Below are 26,731 nucleotides of genomic sequence, written 5' to 3' on the forward strand. Positions count from 1 at the left end.
GAAGATGCGAGGAGAGAATAACTCAGAGATGATCCCATAACACAGCGAGTTTAATGGAAACAGAAATGTAGAACACTGCAACATATTCATAAATGTCTTAGATTGTATCATATATTACAACATACTCAAAGATGGCCTGTTTTCTAAACCAAGTACAGCCAAACCCACATGGCTTCCTTGCACATGGATTAAGCTAGGAAAAAAACCAACATTGTAATAAATGGAAGATGACAATGAGCCTATATGAAAATCCATGCATATGTACATATATGTATATACACATGTAAAACACACGTTTATTGGTAAAAGCTCAAATTTTCCTTTGCAATGAAGTGAATTTCCAGTGATGGACTCACCTTCAAGTAAACATGAACCACCTCAGCTTATGCCAGGACACCATAAAGGGTTTTTTTCAGAAGAAAATGAGACCTTGGACCATTGCAAAGCAAATTCACACAAATTTGGGCCTTTAATTTAAAATGAAAGGCCCAATGTACCATGCAGGGGTCTCCTAAGGGAGTATTTCTGCACACAGGAGTCTGGTTCTGCGAGCCCAAAACTATCACGGCGGGAAGTCTGTGAATTCCTACAGTTTCTTTTAATGGTGTTTCAAAAAGAGCCACTCGTTCAGATTAAACACTCTTGGATCAGAGGAAGGAGAAGAGAAAGAAAAATGTCAACACAAAACTAAAACTTGCCCTGTCAGGTTCAGTAAGGACAAGAATTCAAAGGCTTGAACTTACCTGGAGTTTCAAAGAAAATTACCCAAAGCTGGGGCTACCTGTCTTCCTCAGGTCCTATCCCCAGAGTTTTCCTGCATCTGCTGTGCAAAGGGCTCACACCTTTCCTGGGAGAAGCCACCAGGGTTTGGGCCACCCTCCTGGCACCCCTCTAAACCCACAGCTCCCAGCTATGGCAGCACAGATCGTCCCAAAATATCTTTACAGGATTAATGAAACCAACCAACCACGTCAGAAATCTTTCCCATCTATTTAAGGGCTGTTGCCTTCATCTCCTGCTATCACCACTGGGTTTGGAGCCTCCTCATTTTAACTTTGAGGTGAATCATTCCTTACATAAATTTTCAAAAACCAGTAAGAACATATTTCTCCCTTTTAACTCAGGTGCAATAATTTTTCATTAGCAGAATTGTGGCTGGGTGTGGGACAATCCCTCAGGTAAGACACAGCCCCTTACTTAACTATGTCATTTAACTTTGGGCTCCCTGAGATTAATGTTTATACTCAGGATCCATCAGTTCCTGAGGAGAAGAAATCTGTTGCTGTTTCTGCTCTTTCTTCCATTCCCTAATAAAACCTTCTTTGAGATTATCAAGTTTTTCCCAACCTATAATCCAAATGCTCCCTGCTGTTTAGCCTATCCCTGAAAATTAATGAGAAGATCCCATATCTCACCTTATTAAAACATCCTTCCTTGCAGTTGTAGGCAGTTTCAGCAATTTTCCCAGACTGAACGGGCTAACTTTTCCTAGAAATTCCTTAGAAATGTCCCCTCAGCTATTTCCTGGCATTGCTGGGCATCTTTTCCCTCAGCTCCCACAGAGAACCCAACACTGGGCAATAAGAGTGACTTTCCATGCAAACCACTCCGGATATTCTGCCCTGTCTACACTGTCCTTTCCAATGTGCATCTTATTTACATTATCTACACATCCAGCAGCCCTCCCTGAAGGAGTCAGAGCCCTCATGGGGAACCAGAGCATCCCCTGTGTTGGTACATCTCCAGAGTCAGCTCCTTCACCCCCGTGCCGCCGGGCTGGGGCGGTGGGATGGCACACACGGACTTGGACCGGCTCTCCTTCACCTCCCGGACCTTCTCCGTGTTCCCCACTGTGGGAAGAGAAACAGCACGAGAAACACCACGAGAAACATCACAAGAAACACCCTGAGAAACACCCTTCTTTGTGGTTCAGCAGGAATGAAGGAACACCGAGGTGGCCACGTGCCCTTTGGGGATGAGCTGTTCCACTCCACTTCCCAATTATAAAACAGGAGACAAAGATCAGTGTTTCCATGGAAGGAAAAGCCAAAAAAAAGGTGATTTAAACTCAGGTTTACACTTCAAAATACATAAAGTATTTGGATCAATATCATCATTCTTTTGTCAGTCCACATCTGCATCTTTGTAGAGGAAAAATTCACGTTGGTGACTTCCTAAACCTCTGGAAAATGCAGGTGTCCTGCTGGAGCACCTGGAATGTCCTGTTGTCACATTATGGGATTGTTTGACAGGGATGAACATGCAACCATGACAGAAGGGTTACAATCTCCTTCTGTTCTGACATCACTGTATTTCAGTGGCCATAGTGCTCATCTTTTCTTTGGGGTGGAAAAAAAATTTACCCAGAAATAATGGGTTTTATCACTTTTCTCTCCTTACAGTCACAATTTTCTTCAGGAGGAACATTAGTGAAGTATTCCTGGTAAACTGTGGATTAAAACAGCTACATCCCAAGTTGGATAAGGCAACCTGACCTGGTTGGAGATGTCCCTGTTTGTGGCAGAGGGGTTGGATTAGATGGCTTGGAAAGAGCCCAAACCATTCACACCAACCCCAGGTGGGCCGAGAGGTGGCACCAGGGCTCTTTCAGCTCTTCTTGCTCACCCATGAGGCTCATTTAAGGAGCCCCACTCTGTCCCACAACCTCCCTGTCACCTGCTGGGCCATTCCACAGGGATGAGGGAGGGCAGGGAATGAGCCCCAGCTCCCCAACTTACCGGTGAGGGAGCGGCAGAGCTTGGGCTGCGGGCTGGGCTCGCCCTGCGCCGAGCACGAGTCCTCCTTCTGCGACTGAGGGAGAGAAGGACTTCAGTGCCCTGGGAAACCTGTTCAAACACCCCTGCCTCATAAACCAATCATCTGCAATCCCTGAGGGTTCCACTCCCTTTCATCTCACTTTTGCCATGTAAAAATAAACAACAACAACAACAAAAAAAGAAGGATTGCTAAAAATAGGCTGAAGAGTTGGCAGGAAGTATTTGCAGATGGTGATTTGCTACAACACAGAATCATGGAATGGCCTGGATTAGAAGGGACCTTCATCCCATTCCAACCCCTCTGCTGTGGGTGGGGACACCTCTCACAGGACCAAGCTGCTCCATCCAAACTGGCCTAAAACCCTTCCAGGGATGGGGCATTCACAGATTCTCTGAACAACACTGCAAGCTCCTTATGGACTGTCAAGAATTTAGAAATGAAACTGAGCCAGTGTCAGAGGCTTAAACAGTTAAAGCAATTATGTTTTGAGTTCTGGGAGAGGTCTGAGCCCCCCAGGAACGGCTCAGCTGAGGATGGGAAGGAGCAGCCCTGGAGAATGGGGCAGGGAGTGCAGAAGGCAAAGCTGTCCCCAGGATATGGATGTTTCTCACCTTGGCTGTTCCCCACGCTGGCTGCAGGCCAAGGAGGCAGGTAACGAGCTGGCACTAACGAGCTCCCTGTCCTTTCACTCCAGTGCTAATCTCCACCCTCCAGGACAAAAAAATGGGAATGAAAAAAATAAAAATCAGGTAGCACAATGCCGCCTGGATTGTTCGGCGCCTCTGCAAACTGGGAATAAGTCTCTCACGCAGCTGTGATTTGGCACCTCGGTCCAGAAACCCAGACTGCCAAAATAACTCTGGACACCTCCCAGCCCGGTTTTCTGTTTTGTTTCGGTTCGTTCTCCTCCCTCCCCTAACGAGGACCGCTGCCCTCCATCCCTTGTTCTCCCTTTTATTGACCATTTTAATAATAATGCCTTCCCGGCTCCGGCAGCTCCTTGGAAAGCCATTCCCAGGGGCATTGAGCGATTCTCAGAGCATGCTCCATGAAAGGGCTCTGACATAATTACCAAAGGCACTCTGTCATTTACGCACATGGCTCACAGGCAGCTCCAAATAAGCTCCTTCTGGGGGAGTGCACTCCTGTTTTGGCAGGAGAAAAGAGGACCAAGTTGCCTGGCTACAGGTGCAAGGATTTTCTGGGTGCTCCGTGGTAAATAAAAGCTGTCCTGGGTCTCAGAATCTGCCCTGCCAGCTCAGGCTGGGCTGGATCCCAGCCTAAAATAAGGCCAGCCCCAAAAGCAGCCGGTGCTGGAAGCCAGCAATGATGCACAGCTCCAGGAAGCAGCAGCCTTCGGCAGGAATTTTGTCCTTAGGCAGAGGAAGGCGAACTTTCTGCTGGAAATAGATAGTCTTGGAGTTAATCCTCCGGGCTGTGGTTCAGAGCTGAAGTCACCGCGTTCTTCCTGCCAAGGTCCTTCTGCCTGGTGTAAACCATTTAACCTGCTCTGGAGGAAGGAAGATTGTTCTGTTCTTGCTGCTTCTCTCTGTTTGCTCTCCAAACTCTCCTTGGAGGAGGCTCCAGAGCCCCCTCTCCCTGCTATAAAAGCCCCTGAAATGCAGGAGACCCCTAAGGCACCCAAAGCCACCCAGGAGAGGTGACTCAGAGCCATAGAACAGTCTGGGGTGGAAGGGACTTCAGAGATCATCCGTGTCCATCCCAACCCCTCCTGGCTGGAGCTGATGCTGGGCACAGAGCTGTGTCCATCCCGGGCAGGGAGGGCACTGCCTTCTGCTCTGGAAGGAGAGGGATTGTCCAGCAGCCAAGGTGAACTGGGCTCCTCCCCAGCCCGCTCAATCCACCAACCCAAGCAGGGATGTTCTCCCACACATCCCTGATTTTGTTAGGGGGGAAAAGACCAACCAGCCCCTAATAAAATGTGATAAATATTTAACTGAGCTACAAGAGCTTCATATTTAACAGCAAAGCCCTCAGCAGCTTCACTAAAAAAGAAAAACAGACAACAAACAGAAAAACAGGGTTTCTACTGAAGCAAAGGGGTTTTTCAATTATTCCCTCAGCTCCTAACGCTCAAGGTACCACCAAAGCTTTTTTCCAAGAGTGGCAGTGGAATTGCAGGAGTTTCACCAGCACCACAGGGGTTCCAGTGGCCCTTTGCTGGAAGTTTATTTCGTGTCCCTGGATTTCCAGCTGGGGTTGCAAACACAGTTGTAATGCTTCCATCTCGTGGCGAGATGTAGAATAGAAAAACCTGGGGAGCAACAGCATCCAAGTTTTTCCTGCTGACTCAAAACCTGGAAGGCCAAACCCTTCCCTGGGGAACTACAAAAGATGGAATATCTGACAATCAAAAATCTCTAACACTATAGACATTTTTCATTAATAGCTTTTTTAAATCAGGAAAATACCATTTTCTTTTCAATTTGACATGGAAGAAATATGAGTAGCTGCTTTTTTTCCCAAAAGCTGGTAAGTATTGAACTGCTTATAATAGGCTAAAATCTACTTTTTAGCACAGTGTTCCTTCTTTCTGGTGACAAATTCTGCAATCTGTCCTCCTACAGCACGAAGTAACAGCATTCACCCACCCTCCTTAATATTATATAATATCATATATATAAAATTAATATGGTATTAATATTTCAGGGCTCTATCAGAGCATTATCCCATCAGTTTGGGGCATCATTTTATTTCTTTTAACAGTAAATGAGGCACCTGTTCATAAAAATTAGGAGGAAAGCTGCTGGTGACACAAAACAGGCCTGGCTTGTCCTTTTGGGCACTGAGGGATGGTTCTTGGGTTAGAACCACCCTTACAGGTGTCACTGGGATCAGCTCCCAGAATTTACTATCATCTCCCAGGTTGGACAGGACATTCTGATCTAGTGGAAGGTGTCTCTGCCCATGGAAGGGAGTTGGAACTGGATGATCTTTAAGGCTTCTCCTGACGAAAACTATTGTGGGATTTGCATCTGCTTCCCTTGGCCTGGCACAAAGCCAAGGTGTCTGCAGCAAAGGGTCTGAGCAGCATCAACAAGTGGCTCCAGTGACACAACAGTCAGTATTCAACATCAAATTGGCATTTTCCATAATCCACAGGGCATTTCCCACCCTCAGAGGGCATTTTCCATCATCCACGAGTCAGCACAGACACAGAGTGAATCCTACTGCTTTTGCAATTCCCCAAAAACTATTCTGTTCCCCCAAAGCCTGGCTGCAGCCACTCAAAGGAACAGGAGAAACAGCTTTCCCAAAGCTCCTGGATTTCCCACCAAATGCAGCAGAGAAGGGGAAAGCAGGAGCACAAGGGTTAACAATCCTTAAAGGAGGGAACGTCTCGTGCTCAAAATCAGACAGAGTTTGATGTTGCTCTTTTGAAGTTTAATTATACCAAATGTTCTACAGGAACATGCCATGTTCTTGCCTATCTATTCTGAATTGTAAGTACCAATCAGCATGTAAATGATCAAATTAAATCTTTTAAGTTGTTTGCAAGAGCCAGAACACCTTTCTGGGGAGGAAGGGCTGAGCACCAGCAGCGTTTGGTGCGGTGCTGCCGCTCTCAGTGGGTTCCTCCATGATTGGCACTTCCACAAGGAAGCTGGAGTGGAAAAAAGTCCACAGCACCCCTGAGTTCTTGTGCTGTCATGGAAAATTACTATCTAAATAGGGAAGGGTAATTTGTTTCTTTTTAAAAGGTCATTTTGTTCTCATCAGTGATGGAGCTTGGCTGCTCAGATTAGAGATCACAGCTCATACTTGGACAGTGCTCCAGCTCAAGCCATCAAAACCTAAAATTCGGAGAAGTGAGTGAAATTTAGGGATGGCTCAGCAATTACTGCAAGCACCAACCCTGCCAGAGCTCAGAGAGTGTTTGGACAACACTTTCAGGCACAGGGTAGGATTTCTTGGGGCTGTCCTGTGCAGGGCCAGGAGTTGGCTCCATGATTCTCATGGATCCCTTCCAATTCTGGATGTTCTGTTGTTCTGCACTGCTGCTGACCTGGGCATTTGTGAACAAAAGATGATAAGGGTTAAATGCTTTTCCTCAAGAGAGTTACAGAGGATGGGAGGAACTGAAAAAACCAAGCCTGCTCCTCATGCATCATTCCTGGAAACCTTTCTTTTCCATAGCTAAATGCTGGCCCAGCTTCTCTCACCAATCTCCAAAGAGGAAAAGTCTTCACCAGGCACAGACATTGTGTTGACCCTGTTTCTCCTCCGATTCAGAACATGAACCAACACAGAGCTATGCAAGCAGTAAATTGGAAAAAAATTCATTTCTCACAGGAATCTAGTAAGCAAAACTTCCTTCTATTTTACTTCTTTCAAGCCTGCCCAGATCTGTAGATGTGTTTAAAAACAACTCACCCTCAGAATGCATAAGAAAGATCACAAAAATGCTTCTGTCCTTTCAAAAGAGTTGGGGGATAACACTGAGCAGTTTCAAATATTTACACTCTGGACCACTGACAATGGGAGAGACAAATTCCTGTCTTTGATGAAATCTCCCAGAAAAGAAAACACGGGAAAACCAGTCCTCAGGATCGACAAAGTGAAGCCCAGCCAGTGACATTTGCTCAGTGAAGAGCTTTCCCAGCATGGATGGAAGTCACAAAGCCCTGAACAGGGCTGTGCTTGGGATGGCTCCTTGCTTTGCCAGGAGCTGGGCTGGGGCGAGTTTTTCCCTTGGTATTTTTCCTACTCACTGGAATGCGACTTGGGATTTAGACCTTTTTTAAAGTTAAAATAACAAGATTTGTCTTTCGAAGGAAACAGCCTCAGCACTGAGCAGGCTGTGGGGAAAGCAGCCTGTGCTCCCTCTCACCTCCTTCCTGGAGCTGCAGGTGTCGCTCCCGCCCAGCTCCACCAGCAGGCTCTTGTGCCGCAGGATCAGGATCTCCTTGGCGCGCTCCGTGGGCTCGCTGTCCCCGGGCAGGGTGTGCCTGTTGTACGCCGGGCCCTGCAGGGGACACAGGAGCTGCTGGACACGGGACATCGCTGCCCTCCTGCAGGAGCCGCCTCCCCCGGCAGCCATCCCACCCCGCCATGCATACACTGGTTTGGGAGAGGTGGGGATGGAAAGAGAAACACAAGGGAGATGGGGCTCCAAACTCTGCTTTTTTTTTTTTTTTTTTTTAAATCACCCAAGAAATCCCTGAATGACAAGACTGAGTTACACCTGGTATCCAGGTATCCACAGTGACTCTGCTCAAGGTGCCTTCACAGCTTCAGCTTCCAATGTTTGTATTAACCCCACCTTCCATATACATCATTGGGAATCATAAATCCTCCTTCAAAAGCCACCACCCGGCCAAGCTGAAATCTCCCACTAAAACCAGTGGGAGCTGGGATAATGCTGTCTCTACAAGGGGTTAGGCTGGATTAATGCAGGACTAAGCTCAAACTGAAGCTGTGCCTTCATCTTCATCCCTCCACCATGTCCATAGGTTTCTTCCCAGCCTTATCCCACTGTTTCCCTCAGCTCAGCAAAGGGACAGGAGAGGGAGGCTGATCCCTCTGTGCTGAGCTGCCCACACCAACCCCACCCCTGAGGACTCTGTATTTTGTGTGTAATCCATAAAACAAAGGCTTAGGTGGACTTTAAGGCTAAGTGTCCCTAGGAACAGCAATTCCAGGTGCTGTGTGAAACCCCAGACTCTGTAAACAGCAAGTGGGGTTTTTGCCCCTTAGCCACTGGTACCAGTTCCATGGCAAAACTGCTGGGTGGATTTGAAAGCTCTGCAGATTAATTCCCATTCATCCATGGGGAAAAACGTACCATGAGGATCACCCCATCCCTGTTGTGCCCTAGAGCTGCTGCTGGATGTGCTAACCCAGTGCCTGAAGTTCCACGTGCTCCTCCTTTCTCCTTTTCCCTGCCGGGTACCGATGCCGAAAATATTCCATGAAATTATAGGCTGACTGGGTGAACCTTTCAAAAGCTGTCAGGCAGCAAACAGAAATGTGCCACTGACTTGGAAACTGGATCTGGCTCCACACAGCCAACTATTCTCTCCTCACAAAGAGACATCCTGGGTAATTATGGAAATATTCATAACATCTGCTCAGGCTGTTCGGATAACCGAGGAAATTTGTGTCATTGGACACTTAAAATATGGATGGAGGGAGAAGTTGTACCGTCCTCCTGATCCGGTACAGGTTCCTGGCCAATATTTCCTGCATGTTGTCCAGGACATCAGGATTTGGAGTGTCCTCCAGTTTTTGGTCTGTTATGACAGTCCTGTTGCTGCTGCTGCAAAGGAAAGCAGAACATCTTATTTTGGAAGTGTATCCCCAAATCTCAGTGGCCCTTTGGGATCCCACCACAGCCAACGTGGCCAACAGCTCATCCCTGCAGATGGAGCCCATGGCAAAGCAGGAATTTGGCATTTGCATCAGAGCTGGGCTGTCCATATGCTCCCTGGTGGATAAAAGAGCCACGGGGAGCTGTGGCAGAGCAGAACCATCTGTGAGGTCTGAAGTGGCCATTCAGAACACTGAACAGTGCAAACCCATCCAAAACTGGGCAGGAGCCTCTTCCTCAGAGCACCATTTCCCTATAACTCATGGGGATACAGGTGGCCCTCCATGTGCCACCATCCGTGCCGTGATGCTCACCCATCCCATCATTTTTAGCCCCCAGCTGCTGAGTTTGAGGCGGTGTTTGCTCACAGGAAGGAGGGGTGGGCCAGGCCGTGGGCCAGCTGCCCAGCCTGGGCCAGCTCCATGGCGTGCTTGCGCTCCAGCTTCTCGTAGAGCAGCACGATGCTGGACTTGGGCTGGTCGTACTCCCTGAGCAGGATCTTCTGCAGGTATTTGCTGTTGAAATATTCCAGCCTGTTGGGGAACAAAATGAGATGGGTTTAGCCTCTCCCCTGACTCCCCAGCACCAACAGACCTGAGCAAGGCAGCAGGGTCACAGCCCACGAGTGCCCCATATTCCATTAAATTCCATTATATCCCATTAACAACTCCTCGGAAATCAATGGTCCAAGAGGTCACTCGCTAATTATTTCTGCATTACAGTACATGAGTCAAAATATTAAAACTTCACTAATTACAATAAAAACTCCCCAAAATTGCCAGAGATATCATGAACCCTTCTAGAAGTGCTACATTTGCAGTAGCCATAGATGTCAACACTTGCAGATTCCCTCTTGAGCCATTTTTTCTTCTTTTCTGCTCAAACTGTTGAATAATTTAGGTTGGAAAAGACCTCTGAGATCATCAATCTCTCTAAGATCTGCTCACAAGGAGCCAGGATGCTCCTCAGCAGCAGTGTCTCCCATACCCTCTAGTGGCACTTCCAAGCATGGGCATTCCTAAAAAATCTCTACCAGCTGTATCTGTGTCTGGAGCACCAAGGAATTAAACCTGGTAGATAGTCTTTTTAGTATATTTTATGGTATTTGGTTTTTTGGGGTTTTTTTCATAAATTCTGATGCATTTTTTTAAATTTTAAAATGAACAAACTCCCAGAATTTAATGAAAATTGAACACTTTGCTACAGAAATCTGTAGAGACCTTCTGTAATTTCAGTCCACAACAAGCAGTGCTGCAAATTCAGCTCTTTAACGTTAACTGTGCACAGCCTGGCACAGTGCGCCATGGCGCTTCCAGCAGATTTCTTTGAGCAAGAAGGGACAAACACAACAGAAGAGGAGAAAGGATCTTTTCAGGGTGATGCAAAAGAGGTGTCTGCAAGCAGGGAAGTGCCCTGAAAACCTGGTGTCCCCTAGGACAAGGAAAAGCTGCCCCTCTGTCCCCTCCCTCGTGCCACAAGGATAAGCAAGGCCCAGCTGCCCACAGCGGAAACTTTGGGAATAAAAACCAACCTCCTTTTTCTCCTACACATGTACACAGTTGTATTTTGGCAAATCCTTACTTGTCTTTCCAGTAATACTGTCCCCAGTGTCCAGATATATCTTCAATGCCAGCCAGCAAATGATCCAAGAACTAAAGAGGAGAGAGAGAGGATTTCGCTCTACGCCGGCTGCATACGTGATGAACCCGGCCAGCAAACAGCAAAAGCCACACACACAACAGGGCATGGGATGCTTCCAGCTCGGGATATGGAGCTGGGAAACAAGGAGAGAAGGCACTGGGATCATTGTCCATCCCTCATCCATCGGTGCTGGAGTATGAGTGGTTTGCTTTCAGGTGTGGGCAAGCAGAGGATAAGTGCAGAGAGCCATGAATCTGCTCTCTGTGATGGGTACAGGAGGGCTGATGGCTCCCATGTCCTGGGCCTTGGCCAGCAGGAAAGGCTCATTTTTGGGGTTTTGAGGACAATTTGTCTCAGGGAATCAGTATCTTCAGGATAAAGTGTAGGTAACACATAAATGTTAATCTTGAATAATAAATACTGCCTTCCCCCAGATACTTCCCACTAAATAAACTCATCATATCATACTTTATATGAATACATTATTATTGTTTAAAATTACATTAAAAATCCCAGCCTGGTTGGGTTTTCCACCTCAAAGTTAAATGTCTAATTTCCCAAACTGCCTTCCCTCCTAACGGCATCTCTAAATTGGGAGAGGGCTCTGCTCTGCTGCCCTCCACACTCAGGTACTGATGACCCTGGAACTGTCTACAGCTCTGAATTTTTTTAAAACTACCTTTTCGGGGCTTCAGAGACAGAAAAGTTTCAGAGCAGCTGGCTCAGCCCTGCAGCCTGGTGTGGGTTTAGTGCCCTCACATGGCTGTTGGCAGCTGTGAGCTCCACAAACACGACACTGGAGGGAAGCACTGAAGTCTCCCATCCCTGGGAATGTCCCAGGCCAGGTTGGACAGGGCTTGGAGCAACCTGGGAAAAGGGAAGGTGTCCCTGCCCATGGCAAGGGGTGGAATGAGATGAGTTTTAAGGACCAAGCCAAACTAATCTGATTCTTTGGAATTACACTCACACACTCTGATCATCACTCCTACGAGCAAGAATATCCCAGCTATCCAGATGGCAAAATAAATTTGAGGAAGAAAACTGCTTCTGGCTTCTGCATCCCTGATTTCTAACTATCTGCATTTTTACTTTCTCAACTTAATTGGTGCATGGCCATTTTCAGCTCACACCTCCTAATAAACACATTTCTGAGATGATTTACCATTCATATCCTGACAAAAGAACAAAGTCTTCTCTGTTCATGGCTGGAAAAGTCTGTGTTAACCTCAGACAAAGCCCTGCAGTCCAACCCCATTGTGAGGATGCCAAACAGGTTTTACAAATGTCCTCAGCCCCAATGGCTTTATTGCTAAAGAAACAATGACAATAATATTCCTGAAGGAGCCATATCCACAGAAACGTGGCTGGGATTGAACAATTAGATTCAGAAATATATTAATTTTCCATTGGATGCAGATGCAAATGCAAAGGCTCAGCTGAGTGGGAGAGCAGCTGACCTCATGGAGCTGAGCCTCTCCCTGAAGTCCTCTATGACTACAAATACCAACATTGGGGTGGTGAGAACAAGGGGAATGAAATCCCACCTTTGAGTTATGGATGTAGAATTACAGAATGGTTTGGGTTGGATGGGAACTTACATCTCATCTCATTCCAGCCCCTGCCATGGGCAGGGACACCTTTCAGTATCCCAGATAGCTCCAATCCCCACCCAACTTGGCCTTGAATAATTCTAGGGATGGTGCACTTCAGAGGTTCCCTCCAATATAGCACCAAACTTATCTTCCCTTTCCTCATTTTTTGCAAAAATAGCCAAACCAGTGGTAGTGATGAGACAGTAAATTCCTAATCCTAAAAGCAACCAAGCCTCATTTTCTTTCTTTCTCTTGTTCCAGAGACCAGAGAAATTGGAGTTAGGTCAGAGCTTAAAGTTTTGGGCAAGAAATCATCTTTTTCTCTCATGTTTGTGCACTACCTGATGTTACATCAGCCTGATTGTTTGCTGCTCTTCCAAGGCAAAAACAAAACCAAACATGGTTAGGAAGCTGAACAGGACTTCTAACACGCAAAGGGGTTGACCTGCAGAGGATTTGAGTAAAACTGCAGATCTGCAGGGTCCCTGGAGACACACACGTTGCAGGAGATACCAGAAAGCTCTGGCCACGTGTTGATGGCTGCTCCACTTACCCTGATGTGGATCTGCTCTCCCACAGTGGGAGCACTCTCCCTTTTCCTCTTGACAGCCAACAGGTCAACGAGGGGGCGGATGGTCATTCCCTGCAGAGTAACCACAGACACAGAAATCAGCCTTTCCTCACACCCGATTTTCCTGCACTGCAACAAAAGCCACCAGCATGGGACTGAGCCACAGCAATCCTGTTCTGGCGTTTGAGCAGCCTCCCTCACCTGCCCTGCTTTCCTGGCAGGACAAAACCTGCAAAGCTTCAACAGGACTAGAAATTGTTCTCCCAGGTGTACCCCAAACACTTTGTTTGCTCCTGGTAGGAACCTGTCAATGGGAACTCACCGAGGGGCTTCAGGATGGAAGGAAGAAACTTCCACTCGCCTCCTCTGGCCTCTCTGAGACCACAGAAAGCCAACCAATAATTCCAAGGTCAAGCCTGTGGTTTGCTGTTGCTCGTGGCCTCCCAGATGGAAAGGGGCTTGAAACAATCCAAGTTCAAATGCCTGAAATGGGGATAATCCCTGAGATTTCTCAGCACGGCACCTCCACCAGCAATTGTCTGCTCACTCCTTAAGCACTGTGTGTCACACACCATTACTCCTGAGATCTCTGATGGCCAGCCAGTGGCTGAGTTTCCTAATCAAAGCATCCACCTGGTGGGAAGGGTCAAGGCAAAGTTTTAATATCCTTTCAGCCTCGTGAGAGAACTAAAATGCTGCTGTGGTGTGTTTCTTAGTCCGGCTTCCGTATGAAATGACTTTTCTAGGACATGTTTACAGCAAAAATGATGGAGTAGTTGATGTTTATGACTTCTGAATGTCACAAATGCTGGCACGGAGAAGAGCTGAACACATTTTTAATTGGAGAAACAATTAATGTGTCATTTTAATAGCTAATAGCAATAAAAAATGCATCGCTATTCAGAGTCAATAACACAGAACTCACAAATTCCAAAATAACAGATATTACAAAAATTAAGCAGAGACTGTGCAATTTGGCCTCTTGCCTTCCCTGGATAATCAGCTGCAGTCGTTTCCATTTTAAAGCAGCATTTGGGACTGTTATGGGAATCCCATGTGTCATTCCAGGCCACACAACATTTCCCAGCACACCTGCAGGTCCCCTGTGCTGCTCCTCCATCCACCAGGGATAACTCATCCCAGGGAGTGCCTGACAGCTCCATCCCAGCTCACACAACGTTTTCTACCTCCAGAAATCCAGTGGGACAGTGCAGGCATCAAACAACTTCCCCCCTTCACAATTATGACATTTGCTCAGAATTTCATGGCAGAGGTCAGGGGCCAGCAAGTTGAGAGAGTGAACTTCCAGCAATATTTGATTTTAAAACCACAGCAAGAGGCAGAACAATGAGGGGGGGTTTGTGACATTCCAGACAAGCCCAGAGAGCTCCCTGGAGAACTTCCTGGTCTGCGTGGAACACAGCCAGCCTGCTTGGAAGCACTGAGGAACTGACAGTGGCTCAGTCAACCTCCTCAGAATGATTAACCAGGCTTGTTGTGGGAAGAGCCTTATGCAACTGGGTTAGGAGGGCCAAAAGAGAGGAGTTTCCTGGCTTGTGGAGTGTTCTGATAGAGCCACGGGTGGCCAAGCCCAGCTGTTCACAGGGTGGTCATTCCTCTGTGGCAGGAAGGTTTCCAGCCAGCAGGGGCAGGATTTCCAAGGGAATCTAAATGTGGAGGGTTTCAGCTCTGACAAGATGCTTTGCTGGCCCAAACCAGCCTAGAAGGGCCCAAATCACCTCTGCCTTGGTTTCTGCCCTATTTAACACAGCCATTCGCCAGCAAGTCTATATTGAGATAATTGTGAATATAGAGAAAGCATTTGCATAAAACAAGAACAGAAATATCCACTATGCACTGAAGTTGTTCCACAGCCAATATTTCTCTTGCCCTTTCCACACAGAGCGACCACAAAAGACACTGGGATGGTAAAATTATTTCTTCCCCAGTAATACATCCATTGATGTGTCTGGCAGCAGCACCACAAACTTGATTTGCAAACCCAGGTTTTTGAAGGTTCTGTTACATTTACCCACCTTTTCCCGTGCTGAGCTCCAGCACTATCATTCTGCCTTAGGTTTTAAGTAATTTTCCTGTTTTTCCCTCCCCCTGCTGTGGTGGTGGCCCTGGCAGTGCAGGTCCCTGCAGGCCAGCACAGCCCCTCTGCAGACACAGAGCTCCTGAATGGCTGAGGGTCAGGGGGTCTCCCCAGTGACACAGGGACCCTGTTTAACTCTCACCCTTTGGCACGGGGATGACATCACCAGCTGAGCTTTGAGGTTACACAAAAGCCTTTTTCCCAAAGCCTGGAGCTGCTGCTTTAGAACAACCTTTGTGTGAGGCTCGGGAGCAGCGCTGCGTGAGCGGACGTGCCTGGGGACCCGGGCTTTTCAATTCCTCACCCACATTTGCATCTTAAAACTTGTCAAGCTCCACCTAAGCACATCCCCCCGCCAGCCTGGCCCCTGCTCTCTGCTTTCAGGCTGAGGCTGTGCCCTGCAGCTCCCAGCTCTGATCCCATTGGCACAACACGCTCTGATCCATCCTCCACCACCTCTCCCGCTCAGGATGAGGATTTGGGTGGATGTGGGGATGCAAAATCAACCCCAACCCTCCACATTGTCCCAGTGCTCAATACGCACCTGAGGGGTTCAGTCAGGAAAAGCAGAAGGAGTTTGCTCTGAGGGTGATGCTCAGCCCCGGGGCCGCTCTGCAGCTGCCACTACGAGCCACCATCTCCCAAAGCACCAGAAACTCCTCTGCTCCTGGGCAGCAGCTCCTCATGGACCTCATCTCCTTGACCAGGAGCTCTCAGGGAGTTTTTCTACATGAGATCTTTCCCAAACATCCACATCCCAACTCACTTCAGTCCTGTGGAGAACGACTCTTTACTTTTTGGGATAAACAGCAGGTGGACATTGGCCTTGCTCACTCCAGCACCAGACAACCCCAACTTTTCCACCACAGCCTCCTTCAAAGGTGGCTGTGTTTGCCAGATGAACTAAGAGCTGTACTTTGGAGAAGCTCTTAGAGACTTGCTGCTGGCCAGAGAAGAGCAGGGACACATCCAAGATCCCACAGAAAGCTGCAGGAATGGTTTTACCACTAGATGTCACAGCAATGCTGAGAGCTGCTGCTCCTCCGAGCCCCGGAGCACCACAATTCCTTAAAACTCAGTGTTGGAGCACCAGAACTCACAGCCCCAGTGAGAGGGAGAGGAACCTTCTCCACCAGACCCTGGAGGGCACCTCATCCCGAATCTGAGCCCAACACTGGTTTTACCTGCACGAACACGGTGAAGAGGATGACAACAGTTGTTGCTGCAATGAAGAGCTTTTTCCTGTGGAAGTCAGGCAGCAGGAAAACCAAAGAGAAGCAAATGGCCCCTCGGAGCCCCCCATAGGCAATGATGAACTGGTCCTTACTGGTGATGGTGTTCACGTGAAATCTGTTCACAAAGAAAGTCAGCACGAGAACCCCTGGAAAGCAGGAAGGTAGATTGAGGCACATCAGTCAAATGGAACAATTAGAGAAAACTCATGACCTTACATTTTCCAGTAAAACATCACAGAATTGGTAAATACCAACTACAAGGAACAAGCCAGGGCACAAGGGGGTATATTCCCAATATGCCACTGGAGAACTTTTCTTCCAGTCTGATCCAACAGGTTGAAATTTGCTTTGCGCAGATAAAACTTAATCCCCAACATATTTCTAATTTGAGGGATTACAAATATTGACTGGCTGCAGTCCTGAAGTATTAATTAATTTATTCTAATTGGTGATAACAAACGACTGAACTGCTGAGGTTACAAATGCTTTTGAGGCAAATCAACAGCAACAACTTATCCACAAATTGCCCTCCTATTTGCCAAAGTTTCCAAGCAGTAGTTTGGATAAGTAGCTATATTCCACCTGTGTTAATGTTATTTCTTTCCCTCAGATTTATACTACACAAATTGAAGGCCAGGTGAGGTGACACAGCAATTGCTGTGATTTACAGCCATTTGCAAATGCACAAACAGATGCAGAAAGGTACAAAAAGTCAGGCCTTAAATCAGTAGGCCGTGATTTTAATCCCAATGGATGTGATAAACATCCCATTTCCCAAAGATTAACAGCCATTTTGAGAACTGATGGCACCTCCTGTCACTGACTTTGGTTAGGAATTAGCTGGAGCCACAGCACCGTTGCTTTTCTAGAGGGTGTTTGTAAAAGAAATAAAAACAGTGCATTTATTATGTACATATCAAACATCTTCCCACACACCTCCAGCTAAAAATAGCTGAACTTTTACTGTACATTGGAGGAGTGTGAAGAAAACAAAAAGCTGGGGATGTTTGGGAATAGGGAACTCAGTTAACTGAACCCTGTGGCACCTTCCCCATCTCTGGAGCTCTGCAGAACTGGTGCCCAGACCAGCAGACAGGAAGCACTTGGGTGTCAAGGTTCTTTGCAACTTAAAAAATAAATAAAACAAAGCCTCCCACAGATCACACCCACCCCTACTCTACAGCTCAGGCAGCGCCGATGATTTAAAGGAACGAAATTTACTTGAGTTGATATCCTGGCCTTTGTCTTAATTTAATCCTTCTTCATAAATTATTATTAGCATTCCCTAAACTAATTCAAGGCCAATTTGCTCCAAGAGATGACATACAATTAATCATTCTGAGCAGAATGTATTTTCTCCTGCAGACACCTTGGGAAAGATCAGGAAGAAATCTCCCCAGGGCTTGGATATCAGCAGAGCCCAGTGCTGCCATGCAAGGCTCTACTTTCCTTTTTAGATGATCTTCCTCATACCAAAGGAATTCCCCAGGTTTCAGCAGAATCATTTCTCAAACATTTCAAGCACTGAGAGTGTTCTATGAAGGACTGGGGTACAGTTTATGCAACAATCCCAGCACTGCCCACCCAAAAATCCCCAATTCCTGCAGGGAAATGTGGGGGCACCTCCCTTTTCTGGATCAGTGGCTCAAGCACCTCCAGAATCCTGGAATTAAGATTGGAAAGGTTCTTCAAGATCATCCATTCCTCCAGCACTGCCAAGGCCACCACTAACCCATGTCCCCAAGTGCCACACCCACAGGTTTTTTGAACACTTCCAGGGCCGTTGCCTCCATCACTGCCTTGGGCAGCCCATTGCAATGTTTGGCAACCCCCTCCACAAAGAAATCTTTCCAACTATCCAATTATTAATTAATTAATATTAATTAATTAATCCAGAGCTCCTGGATGGCTCAGAGCAGGCCAAAGTCTAATCTCAACCACTCCAAGGCAGGAGTTTCCCAGTCTGGCTTGGTGCAGCCCCTTCCCAGTTCTCACCCTCCCAGCTTCCCAGGAAGGTGCTGCAGGACAGGAACCTCCTGCTCAGGACCACCCAGACCATCTCCAGCCCTGGTTTGTGTGTTCTTATTTAATTCCAGGGAGATTTTAATTGGAAAAGGGTGGCTGCAGCCTGAGCCCTTCCCTAATAATGTGCCGCATAATTTAAGCTGCTCTCAGAAGGGCTGTGCTTAGGGAGGATTTTTGGGGTACTTTTGTAGCATTGCTATGTTCTTGTATCTTGAAATGAAGAATTTTTGAACTAAAAACAAAAAAAAAACCAAACTCACTGAGAACTCCTTTTATCTGAGCAAATAATTTAAGAGAAACCACTTAATGGAAATAAAACACATGAATGTACAAAAAACTGACTAATGAGCACATTTCCAAGTACAGTGCACAGTTATTAAAACAAACTTTGGCATGTCCTAACAGCTAATAAACCCCATTCTGCTCTGCCTTGCTAATCATGGCCTAACCTATTTAAACAATTTCTTGAAGTGTCTGTCAAATTCGAGTTCACTGCTTGACTTACTGGTTTGTAAACGTAAATCCTGTTGAATTCTTTTAAGCATTCGAATTCTTTGCCAAAAATGTGTGCTGTTATTTTCACAAATATTGTTAAGATATAAAAATACCCATAACTGAGGCACTCTGCACTCATTAGGTGCCCAACACTGTAAGAGGAATGGAGGGCCAGCCTCTCCCAGCACAAAATCAGCCCAAGATGCAACTGAGAAGAATGGAAACACAGCACATCTATTTTTTCTGATCATTTTCAATGCATGAAAATGGGATCCCAGGGAATCCTGGAACCAGGACTTGGGTTTGCATTGTAATTGTGGCCAAAGAAATTGCAGAGATCAGTTATCAGGAGAGTATTTTCCTGCCTTGCCCCTCATTATCACCAAGCCTTGGTCTCTTTATTGCTGTGAGTTGGCCACATTCCCTGATGGGTTTTCCAGGGATGCTGTAGACTCTCCATCCATGGAGATAACTGAAAGCCATCTGGAACATTCTTGCCTACCTGACCCTGCTCGAGCAGGGGTTGGAGCAGATGATCTCCACAGGCCCCTGCCAACCTCAGCAATTCCCCAATTCTGCCAATCTCAACCCTGACCTGAAATTCTTGAGTAGGAGCAGGAGCATCCTCACAGTTTAGGTCTCAAATCTCATCTACCCAGGACAGCTACTGGAATGTTCCTCCAGCTTCCCAGTGAAGGATGCTGCTGTACACCAGCTTGTTACGAATTAAATCCCTTAAATGCAGAGGATTTTCATGGATCTCTCACCCCAAGGTGTGTACCTACCAATTCCCTCCTGCTGGGAGAATACCAAGGGACTAAAAAACACTGAAATGGAAAAGGAGATCATGGCAATGAAGGAGGGTAAAGGAAGATCAAAAAAGGGACATTGATAAAATAGATCTCATGAGAGCTTCTATCCAGCACCAGCGGGTGCACAGAGCAGGGACCAGCAGCAGAATGCAAGATTTGGAACTGAGTGAGATGGAGGAGCAGGAAGCACTGGCTGGGATGTCCCAGTCCAGTCTGAGCATTCCCATCAGGAATAATCACACTGCAGAGTGAGCAGGAAAGGAGGATGGAGGGATAGAGCACCCTCTCATCCAATGGAATCTCATTCCTCACTCCCATAAACAATAACACACATGAAAAACCAAGACCTACAATTTCCCCTACCGAGTGCCCTCCAAACGAGACAGAAAATGACCGTGAAGCAAATGTAGGGCCAGTTCCACTCATGGTTTTCTCCAATGGTGGAAACTCCGAGGAAGATGAAGATGAGGGTGTCACTCACACTGCTCCACATCTTCATGAAGTACTTGACTGTGGTGTGGGACTTGAGGGAGATGTTGGCCTCCACGTAACGCTTCATGCCCATGGCACAGGAAATGATGCTGAGGAAGTGAAAAATAAACAACAGAAAAGAAATATGTTTGAAATATGAAATGTCTACTTTAACACAGAAAATCAACACATCAATTATAAAAGGTGGGGTTTCATCAAGCCTTGGATGTTTGCAGACATTTCATTGAGGGCTGATTCACTTCATGCATCAGGCCAAGAGTATCAGGACCACTAGGACAATAAAATACTTCATAGGTTGCCCAAACTGTCCAAATCTGGATTTTAACAGGTGAACAATTCATCACCTGTTGCATTTTATCAGAGCACAAAGCAACATCTCCAACTAAGACCCAACTCATCCCATCCCCACATGCAGTTTCCAGCTCTTTAACTTTGCCAAACTCTGACCTTGCAATTGCCTGGCAATTTTTCATGGATAATTGGTTCTTCAAGTTCCAGGGAACATGGCATTAGCCTAATTCATCAGCTTTTCAAATCAATGTATTTTCAGGCCAGCAAGCCTAGGAGGTCAAAAATCAATACATTTTCAAGCCAGCAATCCTAGGAGGTCAAAACAATTGAGCACTCAAAGTGCTGAAACTCCGTCTTTTATATTTTAATCTGGACCAAAACATTCTTGTTCTAAATACTGCAGCAGGAATAGAAAAAGGGCTTTAAATTTCCAAGATCTACTTCCAGTGCCGCTTGGTAAGGCCATCTATATTTTTATTGCACTGAAAACCATTTCCACAGGGAATATCACAATGTTGGATCACAGAAAAGCCAACAGAGAAGCAGATCCTTGGCTTGTCCCTGGCTCTGGGTGTGACCAGGACAGGTAAGTGACCCAAACAAAGGTGTTGAGAGAGGTGGTGGCTCACCCAGAGCCACCAACTAAAAGATGCTCAGAGAACTGCCAGGCAATTACTGCTTTGCACTGAAAATACCCTGTTTAACCCCAGAATTTCACAAACATTTTGCATTATTTTGAAGACATAAAATTTGGGTCTGTTTGGATTTAAAACTGGGTTTTAGGGAGAGGATTTGTGGCAAAAGCAGATGATAGGAAAGGTCAGAATTGGGAAAGTGACTATGCTTTTGTTGAGGATTGGGATCCTCTGTTTTCCAGCAGCAGGAGACCAAGATTCAAGTCCCTTTTTCACCAAATGTTTGAGTTCACATCTTTCATCTCCTAAGAAAATGTACCAGTACATAAAAATATTCTAATGCAAATCTGGTTTGATTTATCCTTTTTAGGTCTGGCCTGCTTTGCCAGAAAGAGCAACAAGGACTGAACCACAGACTGAAAAAAAAATTCTTCCATTTCTGTGTCTGCCTCAATAAATAGTGGGGAATAAAATATAGTTACAGTTAAAAACTAAGAAATCCAAGTACTTATGGGCAAGTGACTTCCAGAGCTGTGGTTTGGGGGAATGCTTATTGGAGAATGGACATGGGATCACAGCACAGTCACAGAAAGAGAATAAACTTGTCATGTCCTGGCTAAAGATGGACATTGCCATCAAGGCAAGGGGCAGGGGAAAAGAGAATAAAAAAGGAAAAAATCCAACTAAAACTCATTTGCAGAACAATTTCACAGACTGAGCTGTATTCAGATTTTTTAAATATTTTTCTGGAGTATGTAGAATTGATTTTTTTGGCAATCAAATTATTTTTCAAAGAAACAAACTGCCAAAAGCTGCTTCTTATAATACAGTATTCCCTGGCCACAACAGAATGAATTGTTTGAACTCCAGATCTATAAGACAGGCATTTATAATTTGGCAATTAGAAGGGCACAGTGCAGGAATCAGCTGCCTTTGCCATTGTTTTGCTTTAGAAAAAAATGCATTATTCAAAAGAACAGCAAATGGGTTCCATAATGGGTACAGCAGATTGTGATTGATAGAAGGAGACACCATTAGGATTGAATATTTTCTGCTCCATGATGATTATGCAGCATATTTATTTCACTGTTATGTCTTGCACTCCTATAAATAGGCTTTTCCTACCTATTCCCAGAGCTGGAATTGTTTTCAGTAACACTCAAATATTGCTCCTATTAAACAGCTGAGGAAACAAAATCTGCAAGACACAAGAATGGTTTATATCCAAAGCAACATCATTAGTTTTAAAACAGATCTTCCAGATACTTCTGTGCTGAGCTGGGAGCCCACTTCATTTTTTATTTTCTTTTTATCTTCTTTCTCATCAGCTGCACAGTTGTTTACACTGCAGCCACTGATGCAGGGTCGGTGCATTTTGGTGTCTTTGGGGGAATATTAAATGGTTGTGATCCTCAGCACCAGCCGACTCAGTTTGGGTAAGAGAACCACACAACAGAATACAGGGATGGATCCCTCTGGTTTTCCTCTCTCTCTGCTTTCCAAGGTGAGATTTTGGTGAACATTGGGGTCTTTCTGGCTATTTTTGTCTCAGCATCTGCTCTGACAGTGAGATGTCCAACGAGGTAAGCACAAAGCTTAATTAGTCTCTTAAATCTGAATGATCTGGCCCAAAATTGTTCATTTATTAAAATATCTACCCAGGTAAAAGAAAATTAAATTAGCTGAATGATCTCTGACAGCTTTGGCTGAAATTGGCCAGCAGATTCCCAATGTTACTGGAGACAGAGGTGTTGGTTGACACCTGAGGCCAGACATGGGGCCAGTCTGAGCTTCTGGAGCCAAGTCAGACTCTCCAAAGCAGAGGTTTCCATTAGAATCCTCAGCTCCCAAAAAGCAAGAATATTTCAGGCTTCAGTTCCTGTCCCATCACTCACTGCTCAGTCACACCAAGGGCTGCCAGGCAGGACATGCAGATGGGGAAGGGGATGTGAGAACAGAAGTGCTGCAAACCAAGATCAAGCCTTTCCAAGGAGCTGACTAAAATCTCCTTGTAACTCTTCCCATGATGGTTTTGACTGGGCCATGTGGAAAATAACAAAATAAGCTAAGAAACTTCTTCTGGCTCTGCCAAACCTACCAGACATCTCACTGTTAGAACATCCAGCCTTTCCAAACAAAAACCATGGAGCTCAAACAAACATTCCTCAATTACCTACATAAATCCACCATCAGCCATCATTGTGCAATCTGGGAAACAGTAACACTGGGAGAGGGCCCTGCTCCTCGTCATACACAGATTTCTAAATTTTAAAATGTTTTTGGGTATTTTTCAGTGAATATAGGCAGGAAGTTTCCCTGGAGAGAGGAGCTGCAGGGCCTCACTTACGCCACGATCCCGGAGAGGTGGAACATCTCTGCAGTGAGGTAGGACAGGTAGCTGTACAGGAACACAAAGAGGGGCTCGATGACGCGGATGTCCTTGGTGAAACGTGTGGTGAAGGCAGCAGTGAACCCAAAACTCAGCCCCACTAAAACTCCTCCCAGCCCAACCACGAAGAATTTTCCAATTCCAGCAAAAACATCCACGCTTTTGATGGTCGGCATCTCACAGAAAGAGCGGAAGAGCTTGTAGAGTACCTGGGGGCAGGAAAGAGGGAAACAGCTGTTAACTGGATGTTCACCAGACGTGGTCATGACACCAAACTCACCAAATACACTGCTGGGATTTCTGCCAGTGCAGTGTTACCTCCTGCCCAGGAGGTCTGGCTCCCACCAGGGGATTGCTGCGCCCCTCACAGACATTTCTGTCCCCAGACACGGAGTCAAAGAGAAACCTGAAAACTTCTAAGTTCACCTGAATGCTGCCCAGGACCTCAGTGCCAGAGAATTGCACCAGGAGTCCTCTGCTAGAAGGGGTTGTTGACAACTTTTCCCTCAACAAATCACAGAATCACTGAGGTTGAAAAAGCCCTCCAAAATCACCAAGTCCAACCAATAACCCAGCACTGCCATGTTCACCACTAAACCATGTCCCCAAGTGCCATATCCACATGATTTTTTAACACTTGCAGGTGTGGTGACTCCACCACTTCCCTGAGCAGCCTGTGCCAATGTTTGACTGCCTTCTCCATGAAGAAATTTTCCCCAATAGCCAATCTAAGCCTCTCCTGGTGACACTTGAGACCATTTCCTTTCACCCTGCCACTTGTTCCCTGGGAGAAAAGATCAACCCCCACCTGGCTATGACCTCATCTCAAGGAGTTGTAGAGGGAAATAGTCTTCCCTGAGCCTCCTTTTCTGCAGATCTTCCATCCCCTCACTCAACACCATCCTCTGCAGGTTAAACACCCCAGCTCAGGCTGGTCCTTACCACAGTCACGGCATCATTGAGGAGCGATTCCCCAAAAACCAGGATGTGCAGCTTCTCGTTGACATGGATCTCCTCGAAGACAGCCAGCACGGCCACGGGGTCCACGGCAGCGATGAGGCTGCCAAACAGGAGGTTGTGCAGCAGGGACACGTCCTGCAGCTGGAAGGATTTCACCTGGCAGATCCCATACAGGGAAAACCCAATCCCAAACACGTTCCAGATGGTCCCCACCACCGCGTAGAGCAGGATGGTGCCGATGTTCTCGAAAAAGGGGCGGCTGGGCATGAAGTAGCCGGCGTCTAGCACGATGGGGGGCAGGAGGTAGAGGAAAAAGATGTCGCTGTCCATCACTGGTGGTGACCTATCGTTTAATCCATAGATGATTCCCCCCATGATGAGCCCCACAAATATCAACAAACAGCTCTCGGGAACGACGGAGGGCAGCTTGTTGTAGAGATGGAATCCTGCAGGGCAGAGAAGGATAAAACTGGTGTTACCTCACCAGCCCAAACCCTCCCAAGGTCCCCACACTCCCACTGTCAGCAGGTTACACCTCAGAGTAGCACAAATAAATTCATACAGTGAGGGTGAAGTTTGCTCAGAAATTGGTTAGAAAATCTGAAAGTTACTGAAAATACCAAACTTTCTCAAATTACTGCCTGTTCAGACCTCATTTCATCATAGCATAAGGTTAGAGATATATCTATTGAGGTAATAAACAAGAAGTAATAATCTGCATAAATAAAACAGTATTTGGAATTATTAATTATGTAATCTAGTCAGCAGCACATCTTCAGCACTAACAGAAATAGCAATTTCTAATTTTAAACGCAATACAGATTCCATACATTAAAAAAACACAAAAAAACTTCTCATTAATTACAAACAGGTCCACTTTTAATAGCATCTAATCATTAGCATTTAAAGCTAAAAAATGTCCAATCAAGCCTGTCTTGTGCAATGCCCAACATTAGAAAAACCACCACAAGTACAAGGTGAGTTATTAAAAGAAAAAGTCATTGAAAAGACCTAATTAGAACAAAAATAACAATTTTTAAAAATCTCTGATTATTCTAGCTATTATGCCTTCATGGATATGACTAGAATTAGGGTCTCATTATGTAGCATGAAATTAGTCAGACAAAAAGACTCCATCTGAAAAATTCTAATCAAACCCAATCTTAGAAACTTCTCCATTCTGAGGAAAAGAAATACAAGGGAAAAAAATGCTGTAAGATAACTTTTCTAGCAGTAATTTAACAGAATTTAAGACAATTTCTGGAGAAAAATATTTTTATATAATTTTCACCTTCCCGTGCCCAGTTTTTCAGAGGAAAATATAAAAAGATCAGATACTTTGCATAACTTAAATCTTTCTTAGATGACCTTGCACAGACAATCAATGCACAGAGATTTTACTTTAGTCTATGTAACAGCCTGGACATGGATGGAATTATTCCTTGGCCAGACACAGGGCACTTTTAGAAGAATAGGGGATCTTCATTTTAAGATGAAGATATCAGTGGACCACCTACACAGAGCGTGGCTGGCAAGGAAATCAAGCTGAACACACACCTTGGTGCGTCCTGCAGTTAAATCAAATTCCTCCTCCTGGAAACCCGGTATTTTTCCCCCTAACAGCAACAGCACTCCCAGGTGTGAATTTCTAGATGGAAATTCACCATTTCCAGATGGAAAACCACATTTCCCTAAAACGCAACTTATTTTCCACCTGTGCAGTGTCTCTGGCACACAGCGTGTGAATCCCGAGGATTTGGGATGTTACCTCAGGCTCCAAACCAGAGCGGAGATGGGGCAAAGGCCACACCACCTCCACAGAGACTCCCCATCCCTCCTCATCCTCTCAGGAGGCCTCACCTATTTTGGCCAAGGACGCCAGCATGATCCAGAGGGTGATTTCAAAGGGCACCTGGACGTGCTGATAATCCAGAGAGAAGAAGGCGTGCTCCGAGGAGTCGTTGCCCGGCGCGTCCTCGGCAGCCCAGCTGATGTTCTCCAGCCCCGCGTCCTCCAGGGCTCCCACCCGGGGGGCTTGGAGCATGCAGGAGAGCCAGGAGCCAGCCAGGACAGCTGCAGCTCTGCATCCCTGGCTCTCCATGGCCCTGGAAGCTGCAGCTACTCCTGTTGTGGTGGGTGAGTGGTTGGAAGCGCTGCTGGAGGCACCAGAGCTCGTGGGGGAGGATGCAAAGGGAGGAGCAAATGTTCCACCTCAGGCTGGTTTCCCTCCCTGCTCCATCAGCTTCCAGCTGGGAGATCCCACTGGAGAGTGGTGCTTCTTGGTGCCATTTACCCAAATAGGGTCTCCTCCTGTGGATGCTTCATTGAGGAAATGCCTCTTGTGCCCTCAGACCAATGGCACAACTCACGTTTTAGTCCCAGCTTT

The 26,731-nt window shown here is 46.2% G+C and overlaps 1 protein-coding gene across 1 annotated transcript; it reads right to left on the reverse strand.

Annotated features, from left to right (window-relative positions):
- Positions 1 to 1,704: 1,704 nt before the first annotated feature.
- LOC115914978 (sodium/hydrogen exchanger 2-like) lies at positions 1,705 to 26,446 on the reverse strand. Its single transcript, XM_030967885.1, has 12 exons — positions 26,206 to 26,446; positions 24,328 to 24,791; positions 23,344 to 23,594; positions 19,942 to 20,159; positions 16,196 to 16,392; positions 12,896 to 12,985; positions 10,691 to 10,761; positions 9,478 to 9,642; positions 8,944 to 9,058; positions 7,631 to 7,765; positions 2,739 to 2,805; positions 1,705 to 1,850 (listed from the first exon to the last, which is right to left on the reverse strand). Exons 1-12 carry the CDS (start codon positions 26,444 to 26,446, stop codon positions 1,705 to 1,707), a joined length of 2,160 nt encoding a protein of 719 aa, XP_030823745.1.
- Between the last annotated feature and the right edge of the window lie 285 nt (positions 26,447 to 26,731).

Source organism: Camarhynchus parvulus, chromosome 4A (genome assembly GCF_901933205.1).
Source record: "Camarhynchus parvulus chromosome 4A, STF_HiC, whole genome shotgun sequence".
Classification (NCBI taxonomy): domain Eukaryota; kingdom Metazoa; phylum Chordata; class Aves; order Passeriformes; family Thraupidae; genus Camarhynchus; species Camarhynchus parvulus.

Coding starts and splice junctions, on each gene's coding strand:
- LOC115914978 (XM_030967885.1), bottom strand. CDS start 26,446: ATGGAGAGCCAGGGATGCAGAGCTGCAGCTGTCCTGGCTGGCTCCTGG. Junction 23,595..24,327: donor TCAATGATGCCGTGACTGTG/GTAAGGACCAGC, acceptor TCCTGCCCCCAG/GTACTCTACAAGCTCTTCCG. Junction 10,762..12,895: donor GAGAGCAGATCCACATCAGG/GTAAGTGGAGCA, acceptor TCTCCTCTTTAG/TTCTTGGATCATTTGCTGGC.